Raw genomic sequence first — 13,178 nt, forward strand, 5'->3', positions numbered from 1 at the left:
GAGTAGGCTCAATAATGAGCTCTAACCTGTGTTCGGTCAGACTTGGCACGAGTTTTCCTCCACCTGCGTTCTAGCCGTCTCCCCTCTTGCTTCATTGCCCTCAGCTCAGGTGTATACCAAGGAGCTGGCTGAGCTCTGCTCAGAGGGAGAGGGCGCTTGGGTGCAATCATGTCTACTGCCTGAGTCATCTCTGCATTCCAGAGTGACCTGGGCTTTGACAGGAGCACCAACCATACCAGCAGGAAAATCCCCCAGAGCCCTCTGGAATCCATCAGAATCCATTAGCCTCCAGGGGCGGACCATTTTAATAGGTCCCCCACCCTTGCAGAGGGGGAAGGCTGCAGAGAGTCTAAACCTCAACAGGAAGTGATCTGACCACAACAAGGGGCAGATGTTAATTCTCCCACTTTCAGATCACTATCCTCCTGCCCAGTCGAGAAAATCAGAGAAAATCTTTATTATATGATGTAAACAAGAAAATAATTTTCTCCAGACCAGGCCAAGCACTGACCCTGTAAGGACAGGATCTAAAAACTTTATTCGAACTGTGGAGGAAATATCTGTTTGACAGTCCTGAAGGAAGTTCTCCGCTGACCCACCGGCAGATGGGGACAATCTAGAGTTGTACGGAGTCTTGTTAAAACGCCCTCCTAAATGGCCTTTAACATTTGTTGCATCCTGAGTCTGTTAGGGCAATTCTGAAGGTAGGGCAGGAGATAAACTTTAGATAGACCTCACATTCAAATTTGGATTGAAATCTTGCATACCAGGGAGCTCTCTTGTTATGTGCGATAGCACAGAGGTCAGATTGGACAGAAACACTGTGGACCCATTCCCCAAAAACTCATTTTCAATTAATGGGGTTCAAAGTGGAAAAATGTGCCAAAGAAAAAACATAATGATGGATTTGATGGACTGGTCTTGAAAGAGCCACCTATTCCTCTCTGTCCCTACTTCACTTCCTGTGTTGTTTCCTCTGTGTCAATGTCAGATTATGAGTTCAAGGCAGGGGAGAGGCTAGGGTTTGAGCCCAGGATCTCTGCATGCAAGGCAGGGGCTCCACCACTGGGTGACAGTCTCTTCTTTTGCTTACCTGTTTCCTGCAGGGCAGAGAGCACAGAGGAATATGACTATGGTGACCTCAGCAGCACCAACAGAACCTGGGTCCTGATGCCCAAAGCCCAGGAGACAGATGCCACCCAGATCCTCAACTCCCTGCTCCAGGACTACGACAACAAGCTGCGCCCAGACATTGGTGGTCAGTCCCCCCCCCCCGAGATGTTGGCTGGGACACTGGCTCTGCTGAGCAGTGTGGATTTCAAGCCACAGCGAGGCAGGAGGTGGCACAACCGTCGTGCTCAAACTGTCTTGCTTTGCAAGGTGGATGTTGTACCAGGCTCCCAAGGCCAGCAGGGGGAGTGGCCATCCGGTGGGCAGGGCTGGGGGTGGCTGGCCGGCCAGCACAGCCTTTGGGGGGTAACGATGATCTGAGGAGGCAGGAGAGAGGCTCCACTCTGTAGATGCGGAAAGGCCAGCAGCCCCAAGATCTTGCTGGTCCTGACTGCCTGCAGCCACTGGTCTTCCACCAGCCCGTTTCCCACCAGAAGCACATGTCACATTTCTAAAAGGTTCAGTGTAATCATGAGGGGTAGAGGCTTATTTCTTAATTTATTATTTTTGACATATATATTATAATAATGAAACACAAGCTGATACCCCCAGAGAGACATTGCAAGATGAAGGACGAGGCTGGGCTGTTTCCGTTTGGAATCTGGGTGAGCATCTGATATTCCTGTGGAGCTTAAATGTGGGAGGAAGCACTGCCAAGGGCTCCTGACGCAGCCTGACTGGGTTCTTGCCTATGAAATAAGCCTGTGAGCCCCTCAGTGCCCACCGGATTCTTTGTACTCGTCCATAGAATCATAGAATAGTAGGGTTGGAAGGGGCCTACAAGGCCATCGAGTCCAACCCCCTGCTCAATGCAGGAATCCAAGTCAGTGTATCCCTGACAGATGGCTGCCCAGCCTCGTCTTCCAGATGGATTGCTTTATCATCTGCTCCAGAATTTTCCCAGGGATGGATGTCAGACTGACTGGTCTGTAGTTCCCAGGTTCCTCCTTTTTACCCTTTTTGAAGATAGGGACATTAGCCCTCCTCCAGTCATCTGACACTTCACCCGTCCTCCACGATTGCTCAAAGAGAATAGACAGTGGTTCTGGGAGTTCTTCTGCCAGTTCCTTTATTTCTCTAGGATGCAGTTCATCTGGCCCTGGAGATTTGAAGTCATTCAAAGTAATGAGGTGTTCCTTGACCATATGCCTATTGATCTCAAGCTGCAGTCCTGCCCCTTCAGCCTGTACTTGGCATTTGCCAGGGGGCTCATAGACCCTCTCTTGGGAGAAGACTGAGCTAAAGTAGGAATTGAGCACCTTCTGCCTTTTCTTTGTCCTCTGTTATCATTTTGCCATCATTATTTAATAGCTCAACCACCATTTTTTTCCCTCCGTCCTTTACTGTGCATGTAACTGAAGAAAACGTTCTTGTTGCTTTTAGCATCCCTCGCTAACCTCAGCTTGTTCTCAGCTTTAGCCTTCCTGACACCATCCCTGCAATTCTGTGCTACCTGCCTGTACTCTTCCTTTGTTACGTGGCCATCTTTCCACTTCCTATATGTGCTCTTTTTTGTTTCCAGGTCATCTCTAAGCTTTTTGTGAAGCCACATTGGCTTCTTCTGTTGTCTTCCACCTTTTCTTCTTCTTGGAATTGTTTGTAATTGTGCCTTGAGAATTTCCTTTTTTAAAAGCTCCCACCCATCTTGGACTCCTTTTCTTGTTAGTGTCACTTGCCATGGGACCTTACTGATCATTGCTCTGAGTTTATTAAAATCAGCTTTCCTAAAATCCAGGGTATGCGTTTGACTACACTCAGCTTTTGCTTCCCTTAGAACCAAGAACTCAAGTGCAACATGGTCACTTTCCCCCAGAGTTCCTGTAACTGCTACTTTATCCACTAAGTCATCTCTGTAGGTTAGGATCAAGTCAAGGGTAGCCAATCTTCTAGTTCCTTCCTCTACTTTCTGTAGGAGGAAGTTATCCGCCACACACTGGCTATTTGCTTTTCAAAAGTTTCATCCTCGTCTTCTCCTTGATTGGGTGGCCGGTAGTAGACTCCAACCACCAGGTTCCTTTTATTCTTTGCTCCATTTATTATGATCCAGGTGCTCTCAATGGGGCTACCAAGCTCATCCTCCTGTATTCCTGTGCAGAGATATGTATTTTTCACATACAGTGCAACCCCACCTCCCTTTCTGTTCCTCCTGTTCTTTTTGAACAAGTTATATCCTTCCATTGCTGTATTCCAGTCATGAGAGTCATCCCACCAAGTCTCAGTTATACCTATCAAGTCATAATTTCCCTCTTGTATTAAGAGTTCAAGTTCGTTTTGTTTGTTTCCCATACTCTGGGCATTAGTATATAGACATCGAAGATCATGTGCTTCATAGTCTGGCTTTCTTCCTACATGCGTCTGAAGACTATTATTGGGCACTATTAGAGCTGTTCTCTCCATTGCAGTGCATGCGCCTACATCCATTGTTACCCCCAACATTACATCTCCCTTCCCCGTAGGATTCAGTTTAAAGCCCTCCCGATGAAGTTCTTCATGCTGTGGCCAAACACATTCTTCCCATCCTTTGTGAGGTGCAACCCGTCCCTTGCCAACAGCCCATCTTCCAGGAAGTATAGCCCGTGATCCCAGAATCCAAATCTCTCTCGTTGGCACCACCTTCGTAGCCAGTCATTCACCCGGAGTATTTTTCGTTCCCTTTCTATCCCTCTTCTAACTACTGGAAGGATAGATGAGAAAACTATCTGGGCCCCAAAGTTCTTGAGTTTCCTTCCCAAAGCTTCAAAGTCTGACGTGATCTCTTCGTAGCTCCGCTTGGCGGTATCATTTGTTCCCACATGGATGAGAAGAAAGGGATACCTGTCAGTGGGCTTAATGAGTGCAGGCAACCTTTCAGTCACGTCTCTAATCCGTCCTCCCGGGAGACAACATACCTGGCGAGTCCACGGGTCTTCGCGACATACTTGGGTCTCGATCCCACGCAGCAAGGAGTCTCCCACTACTACCACTCTTCTCTTCTTGTTGTTGTAGGCCTGGGTTTCATCGCCTCTGTTTGACTGACCTTCAGCCTCTTGCTTGCTCTCATGCAGGTTCCCCTGTGATTCTTCCTCTGCAGGCTGTCCTCCATTCTCATCCGCAAGTACCTGGAATCGGTTCCACAGCTCCACTGCTTCCACTGGTGCAGAGTGGTGTCTAGTTCTTCTTCTCCTAACTGTCACCCTTTTCCAAGGAGTATCCTCTACTCCATTTTTCTTCACCTCAGCATTTCCCACTGCCTCATCTTGCTGTTGCTCTTCAAGCTTTTGGTCTTCCACCACCACACACAGAAACCTTAGTTGGTGCCTTTGTCTTCACCTCAGCAATATAGGCTGGGAGAGGCCACAAGGAGTGTTCTGGAAGAGGGGGCTCAATCCACGGCGCTGGACTTGGCCTTTGCAGCCCTCAGTGACCTGGGCCCAGGACCAGAGCTTCTCCAGAAATGCCCCCAGGTATGGGAACCCGCTCCAGACTCCACTCAGCTTCTGAGGCTGTTCTTGCTGGCCTCCCACTGGCACCATTGCAGCTGGCAGGGCTGAGCAAGAGGGACTATTTGGCGATGGCCCCCAAGTATGGAATGGCCTCCTGAGAGTCCCATTCATCACTCACTTTGAAGCAGGCACTGAGAACTATTTTATTTCAGTGGGCTTATTTTTATTTATTTATCTACTCAGCACTGGTTAGGCCTCATCTGGAGTACTGTGTCCAGTTCTGGGCACCACACTTTAAGAAGGATGCAGACAAACTGGAGAGGGTTCAGAGGAGGGCAACAAAGATGATCAGGGGACTGGAAACAAAGCCCTATGAAGAGAGACTGAAGGAACTGGGCCTGTTTAGCCTTGAGAAGAGAAGACTGAGGGGAGATAGGACAGCACTCTTCAAGTACTTGAAAGGCTGTCACAGAGAAGAAGGCCAGGATCTCTTCTTGATCATCCCGGAGTGCAGGACACGGAATCATGGGCTCAAGTTACAGGAAGCCAGATTCCGGTTGAACATCAGGAGAAACTTCCTGACTGTTAGAGCAATACGACAATGGAACCAATTCCCTGGGGAGGTGGTGGGCTCTCCCACACTGGAGGCATTCAAGACGAGGCTGGACAGCCATCTGTCAGGGATGCTCTGACTTGGATTCCTGCATTGAGCAGGGGGTTGGACTCGATGGCCTTGTAGGCCCTTCCAACCCTACTATTCTATGATTCTATGATTCTATTTAGTTTGGGCCTTTTAGGTACACAGGACGCTCCCTTACACTGAGTCAGAGCCATGGTCCGTCTAGCCCAGTATGGTCGACACCGACCCTCCCGAGTCTCAGTGGCTCTCCAGGATTTCAGGCAGGAGTCATCGTTGTTCAGCCCTGCCTGGAGATGCTGGGGATGGAACTAGGGACCTTCTGCAGGCCTCTGCCCCCTGCTGCTCTTGGTTTTCTCTCTGCACATTTTATTGTATTTTCTTTTATTGTATTCTTGTATTAGTTTGAGATATCACGAGTCACTATGACTGGGGTTATGTTCAAAAAGGCAGGCTATGACATTTTTAATAAACAAATTAACATGTCAAATTTGCTCTCCTTGTTGTCCTTAGCACACACCCTTCCTCCCTGGCTGATCCATCTCTCTTTGGGTCTCTTTTCCAGTCAAGCCCACTTTCATTGATGTGGACATCTATGTCAACAGCATTGGGCCTGTCTCCGTGATCCATATGGTGAGTGCAAAGCCATCTGGGGGATCCATGAAACCAGCAGGAGTGTGGGACTGTGTATGTCTGATGGGGAAGCAGCTCTGGAGAGCAAAGGCTCCTTCGGCACAGTGACAAAGTGGAGATGGACAGACCCGGAAAGGAAGAGGGTCTGCAGCACCCTCTTCCTCCTCCTCCTAGCAACATCCACTGCAAGTGGCTCACCTTGTCCTCAGCCGCCTGCCCTGTGAAGCTCACCAACCCTTGGAGCTTTTTTTCCAGAACCTGTTTCCCTCCAACATCCTCACCTTCACCTTCCCTCCATCTCCCGGCAGTGTCCCCAGGGTCCCAAGCCTCACCAGGTTTCTCCAGAGCCCCTCCACCTGCTCCATGCCAGGGGCCCTGTCCTGCATATAAAGTGGTGTGCCCATCTTGAGACACACATGCGTACATTCAGTGATAAACTCCCCAGCTGTTGAGCATCCCTGTGTTCCTAAAGACAGCCAAGTACCTCCTCCCAGCCCTGACCTTGAACTAGGGAGGGTCACTCATCACAGAGGTTGCTGTTTTTATTATACACACTCCTCCAACTCAATCAGTCCACCTCTTAATCCTGTTATCTCAAGCAACCCACTAAGAAAAATGCTTGCCTGGCTACTTGGCCGTCCCCACCAACATGACCTCTTGTCTTTTCTCCACCACTGCTCCTCTCTGCCTTGCTCATCCCCACATCTCACTCTCTGCAGACGGGGCTCACTGGACGTACAAGCTATGCTTCCCCCACCTCCTCTGGAACAATGTAATTGTCTTCAAGTGGATCAACAAGCCTAGTGGAGATTCCACTCAGCCCCAACCCCCTGCACGCTTGAAATGTTAATATTTTATAGATAAATATCAACATTTTATCTTCTGGAAATGTCTGGAATCTGATTGAATTTTGGCAACCTTTTTTTTCAGTCTCCAAAGCATTTTCCCATTAAATTCCCACTTAGGACAGAAGCCATTTCGCAGGAGACCCAGCAGGCTTTTGTGAGATCAGTGAGTGGGGAGGGGAGCATCTCCTGGGATGCTGCTGGGCACTTCATGTGAAGAAGGGCACTGAGAATAGGCCATTGCTTGGAGACCAGTTTCTGCTGCTATGCACCATGGGGGAAGATGGCTTCTTGCTACACCTGGAGCCTCTCACCATGATGTGCAAAATTAGGAACATAGGGAGCTGCCTTATACTGACTCAGATCATTGGTCCATCTAGCCCAGTATCATAGAATCATAGAATCACAGAATAGTAGGGTTGGAAGGGGCCTACAAGACCATCGAGTCCAACCCCCTGCTCAATGCAGGAATCCAAGTCAGAGCATCCCAGACAGATGGCTGTCCAGCCTCGTCTTGAAGGCCTCCAGTGTGGGAGAGCCCACCACCTCCCCAGGGAATTGGTTCCATTGTTGTACTGCTCTAGCAGTCAGGATGTTTTTCCTGATGTTGAGCCGGAATATGGCTTCCTGTCACTTGAGCCCATTATTCCGTGTCCTGCACTCTGGGATGATTGAGAAGAGATGCTGGCCTTCCTCTCTGTGACAACCTTTCAAGTACTTGAAGAGCGCTATCCTATCTCCCCTCAGTCTTCTCTTCTCAATGCTCAGCAGGCCCAGTTCTTTCAGTCTCTCTTCACAGGGCTTTGTTTCCAGTCCCCTGGAGAGCAGCTGCTAGTGTTGACAATGACTGGCAGCCGCTGTCCAGGGTTTCAGGCAGGAGTTTTTCCAGCCCTACTTGGAGATGCTGGGGATTGAACCTGGGACCTTCTGCATGCAAAGCGGGGGCTCTGCCACTGAGCCACAGGCCCTCTCCAAAATTGTCCATTCAGGGAATCATTCTGGCCGTGGCTTTGGTTGAGATGAATGACTGGAGGGAGGAGCGGGCTGAAGATGCAGAGAGACCGCTCAGGCCCTGGGGCAGGAGCCCCCTGTGCTCCATCCCCACAGCACACAGGAAGCCCTGGTACTGCATGAAGGTTCTTCCATTCCTTTGCATGCACCTTGCAGCAGCCCAAGTGCTCATGAACAGCTGACACTTTGGGCAGTGGCCTGTGTGTGCGCATGCGAGCGCTGTTGTTACTGGACGATGGGGCTGCCATAGCTTTAAGAGAAGGGGGCACATGAGTGAATCTGCCCAAACACTCCTCCATCGCTGGGTGTGCGTCAGAGATTCTGTCATGAGTTGTTCTGTGGAAGTGGAGCCCTTTGGTAGGCTTTCAGCTGTAGCTGAAGGAATACAAACCATGCATTTGGCCTTCTAGGACAAAAGGTGTCTTTGCTGGAGAGGGAAGCTCCTGGCAGAGGCTCAGCAGCCCAGTTCCTTGGGGGGGGATATCCTCCTCATTTTGGGGCCCAAGACATTGAGGGAGGGGGATTGGGGAAGAGATTAAGGGGCCAGAGTGGGAAGAGAGCGCTTGATCCAAAGGTTCCCAACGGATCCCTCAGTAGTGCACAGTCTTTCCAGCCCACATCATATCCCCTCTCATCACATTGCAGCATCCCAGCCTCCACTCTGGGGGGAGCAAAGAGCAGACTGCAGGGGATCCTCCCCCGCCCCGATCCATTCCCTGGCCAAGGCTGGATCCTTGAGCAGTGAAGGATCCGCTCTGAGCACTTTGATGTGCTCTGGGTCCAGAAAGGCTGGGCAGATGTGGCACAGCTGGGCAGCCACTTTGCTCTGGCTGTAACAGAGGCAGCGCCTTGCCAGCCCTGTGTTGGTAGGTGGATGATAAGGCAGGCGGCTGAAGGTGGCAGGCCCAGGAGGACTCAGGCTCAGCAGAGCCACCTAGCAGATTGGCCTGCGCCCCCTCGGCTGGCTGGCATGCAGGGAAGAGCATGGCCACCGCTGGCTCAGGGGCACATCAGGCCCACCCACTGCTGCCAAAATGTCTTCCTGTTTCAGCTTCAGCAGAAAGCAGATTGCAGCTGAGGGAGAATAAATTCCCGCAAGAGCCACTTCTGTGCTGCAGCCCAGCCAGGCCTGCCACGGGCCTCCCTTTCCAGGCCTGGCCGCCCCCCCTCCCCCTCCCCCCTCCCCCTGCTGAAGCGCCCTCCAGCACCTCGGCCCCCTCCCCGCTCATCATGCGGCACTTCCTGCAGCAGCAGGCCCACCTCTGCTGGGCTGTCAGGGCACTGTGGGACAGTGTCTCAGGGAAAGAGGGGTTGGACCAGTGCAGGGCTTCTCTGCCTTGGCTTGTCTGGGCAGTGTCCGCCATCATGGCCCATGGGGTGAGGGGTGGGCTTTGGGGCATCCTCCCCACCTGGAGAAGGTTCTGCTGGCTGCAGTTTGAGCAGGAATCTCTGATTGCCTTTGCAACTCCTGGTCTCCTCTATTTAGCAAATTATTTGCAAAGTGGCCCTAGATTCATTGTATTTACATGAATGGGCAGATGTGGAGGCCTAGCAGTGATGGTGGGTGAACCTTCTTTGGAGGGGAACTGAGGGACTGGATGATTTTGTTTTTTAATTAATTTTTGCTGATACTATAGTTTACTGACAGAAATTGTGGCTGTTTTGTTTTGGAATGGTTTTATCATTATGGATTGTAATGCTACCAGGCTTCCGGAGCAGTCTGCCTCTTCCTTTGGCTTTAGGGTTCCAGGAAAACAGAAGAAATCAGAGCTTGTCAAGAGAGGCCTAAGTTGTGCTCAGTTCCAAGGCTGCTTCACGTGCCTCTTTAGCAGGGCATTTGGGGAATCTCTACCAGACAAGCCCTTTTGGCACCCTAGTTTTGGAGCAGCCAATTCCATCCTGTGTTGAACCACCTGACCGTGTTTTGACGGCCAGGGTGTGTGTGTGTGTGTGTGTGTGTGTGTGACTCTCCCTTCAGTCCCTGGCTGCTTAATCTGTACAAGGACAAGCACTTGTCTGCCACAAGCACAGAGCAAAGGGGAACTGCAGGTTGCACTAAGCCAAAAGCAGATCACTGGCAGCTGGCTCCAGTGAGTGGCCCAAACCATATACTATCTGGGTAGCAAGAGGGGTGTGTGTGTGTGGGGGGGGACTTCTAGTGTCACCAGCCAGTCTCGCTCAGAGCTCTTTCCTGACCAAACATCCCTCCTGTACGTTCAGCAAGCCCTGACAGATGAGAAGATGGGGACCAGCCCCCCAGGATCTTAGGGCTTTAGTCCTGCTACTGTTACAAGCTTGAAAGGCCTCTTGAAGTCAACAGGAGCCCCTTCTGTGCTTAGCTAAGCCTTGCTACACAATTGTCTGGACCTGAGCATCACTCCACCCCATAGAATCCACCCTCCACCTCGCCACGGCCTTGTCTTTGCTCTGCCTTCAACTGGAGCTGGCTGAACTAATCCCTTTTTCATTGCCAGTTGCTTATTCAAAGCTGAGAAGAGACCCCTTTGCTGCTAAATCTCTGAACATGTGTTTTCAATAAGCCATCCGCGTTTCCTCTGCAAACAAGAAGAACCTTCTTAAAGCTGTAACACTGGACCTCTGTGCTGTAGCTGCGCAGCACATGCTAATGAAGTCAAGGATGGGGAGGAGGTGACTGTGTTGGTGAAACAGACCTTCATCTCTGCAAAGTGTCACTCTGACAGGAATGAAAAACAGTGCCCCCCGCCCAAATCTTCCTCTTAACCAGCCAGCCAGCTATAATGGGCTGTTTTTTATAGTCTGCAAAGTGCTTTGAGATCTGAGTACAAAGGGCAGCGGTTGCCTATTAAGGGCACCGAATCACATAACTATCCAATTCTTACATGACAGACTTGATAACTCAGGCTGAATGGCAGCTCCTATCATGGTCCAGGCAGAAGCTGAGCCCAACTGAAGAGAATTAAAAACAAGAGGGAAAAGAGCCGAAACTGCAGCAGCCAGAGTGTGACACTGCAGCTGGAAGGCACCTGATGACTGAGTAGCCAGAGGCAATAAAAGAAGCCCTTGAGGGCCTTAGGAGCAGGAAACCCTCAGCCAAGAGAGGGTGGGACCCTCAGATGCCAGCAAAGCTCCAAAAGGGGCAGTGAAGAGAGGAAAAGTGTCCGGTGGTGAGGTGAATTCTTCTTTGCTCACCTTTTGTAGTAAAGATTCAAGCTCCACATCACAATTTAAACATAAATGGGACAGACACACCGACAACAAACACCAGTGCCCCATTGCATCTCACTTGGCCCTCAGACAGAGGGGACAAAGGGGGCATTTTCAGAGGGAGATCCCAGATGTTGTGCAATCTGCTCCGACTGTGCCTGGGACATAATCTGTAAAAAAAACAACAACCCTGGTTCAAAGCAAAGACACTTGGAATCACTATTCTGCATTTCTATGATTTGTCTGTTCTTAAGTGACATTCTCGGTGGATGAAAAGTGTCCTCCCAATCCCCTGCATTAGCTGTAAAGTTGTTGTTTTTAATGTAGCAGCTGCCCCTCCTGCTCCCAAACATATATACCAGCCATCTGAGTTGTGCATTGCCCCCCATATTTGCCTGCTTGTGTTCCCATCTGCTTTGTGCAGTGTTGATCCCACCATCCACCCAGCATCTGGGTGGGCTCTCCCACACTGGAGGCCTTCAAGACGGGGCTGGACAGCCACCTGTCAGGGATGCTCTGACTTGGATTCCTGCCTTGACCAGGGGGTTGGACTCGATGGCCTTGTAGGCCCCTTCCAACCCTGCTATTCTGTGATTCTATGATTCTATGATCTCTTTGGCTGATGCATCTGGCTCAGGCAAGGGGAGAGTCCAGTGCCCCCCTGGGAGAGCTTCCTGCTGTGCTGGAGAGCAAAGTCTCTGCCCAACGGAAGTCCTCCCTTGCTTTGATTGGAGGTGGTGAACTTACAGATGGCCCCGCCATGGAAGGAGGAAGGTCAGCTCACAGATGCCTGGAATGAGACCCCCTCCATAAGTATGCTGCCCTCACCTGGCTGGCTGCCTTCTCCTTGTTTGTATCACAAGTGCGGGCAGGTTGTGCTTCTCTGCGCAGAGCCTGGTTGATGTCATGTCTCAGCTCAAGGGTAAGGGGACTGCTAATCATGAGCTAAGCATATGCATCTAGGTTGTTGTAATCTGGTGCTAATGGGGTCATGCTGCACCTGCTGGGGGAGAGAGAGAGAGAGAGAGAGAGAGAGAGAGAGCGCTTCCAGATGGGGCCACTATATTGTGTCACTGTTCTGCTTCATTCACATAATGTTTCAGGGTGTCCAGATGATGTCTTCCATTTGTAACCCTCCCATATTTTCCCACTGCTTCTTTCATCTTTTTGCTTACCAGAAAAAGTCCATTAAGGAGGGAAGAGCTGAATGATACCACTTGATGGATAGAGCCATGAGGCATTCATCTGGAAGCACCAGGAGTGGGGGAGGATAGGAGGTGTGGCTGGCTTGCAGTTTGCCTGGCTGCATTGGGGAGGGGGGGCAGGGGCTGTGAAAGTATCCCAGGAGGAGCAGGCAAACAACTTGTTGTTGCAGCCAGTTTTAGGGTGCACTGGTCTTGCCAGGAAGGGCTCTGCACCGTCATATCCCATGGAGCAGTTGGAGAACAAAGGCTCCCTGGAACTGGCATCATGGCTGAGCCAAGCGCTGGGGCCTAGGCCAAGCCCTTTAACCATGGCAGAAGCCAACTGGCCTCTCGTGTCTCATTTGTTTAAAGGATTATTTCCTGGAAGAGCATGGGGGCAGGGGGGGTGCCTCTACACATCAGGAGACTGGTTGACGGGCCATTCTGAACTGTGTGGTGGAGGGTGGGAGTGTACTGTGGACAGTTTGCCTGCTCTGCCCACCTCCGGGAGCCTCCTCCAGCAGTGACGGAAGATGTTGCTTCCAGGCCACGTGGCAACCATGATCACGGGTGGGTGAGGCTTGTGGTCTGGTGACAAATGAGGAATCTAAATGTAGGGAGACAGCCTGGCTCACCTGACCTCCAACTATCCTGCAGGAGATCCAGCTAACTCTGGAGCATCTCCCCTGTGAGGGAAGGTTACAACCACTGGGATTGTTTAGCTTAGAAAAAGGAGGCTAAGGAGAGACATGATAGATGTGTACAAAATGATGCATGGTGTGGAGAAAGTAGATAGGGAGACATTTTTCTCCCTCTCTGAAAATACTAGAACCTGGGGTCATCCTATCAAGCTGAATGGTGGGAGATTCAGGACAGATAAAAGGAAGTACTTCTTCACACAGCGCATAGTTAAACTATGGAATTCGCTCCCACAGGCCACCAATTTGGATGGCTTTAAAGAGGGCTTGGATAGGGTCCTGGAGGAGAAGGCTATCAATGGCTACTAGTCTTGATGGCTATGTGCTACCTCCTGTACCAGAGGCAGTGTGCCTATATACACCAGTTGCTGGGGAACATGGGTGGGAGGTGC

At 50.7% G+C, this 13,178-nt stretch overlaps 1 protein-coding gene across 1 annotated transcript in view; it reads left to right on the forward strand.

Moving 5' to 3' along the window:
* The window catches only part of LOC146338278 (gamma-aminobutyric acid receptor subunit gamma-4-like), a 128,038-nt gene that overhangs the window by 97,719 nt on the left and 17,141 nt on the right, over positions 1-13,178 (forward strand). Inside the window, exons 4-5 of the mRNA XM_084813380.1 lie at positions 1,107-1,258; positions 5,795-5,862. Of these exons, the coding sequence (XP_084669506.1) occupies positions 1,107-1,258; positions 5,795-5,862 (220 nt within the window). The remainder of the gene's footprint in view (positions 1-1,106; positions 1,259-5,794; positions 5,863-13,178) is intronic.

This window comes from Heloderma suspectum, chromosome 9 (genome assembly GCF_057233095.1).
Source record: "Heloderma suspectum isolate Gila_16-S chromosome 9, 16-S_ref, whole genome shotgun sequence".
Taxonomy (NCBI): Eukaryota; Metazoa; Chordata; class Lepidosauria; order Squamata; family Helodermatidae; genus Heloderma; species Heloderma suspectum.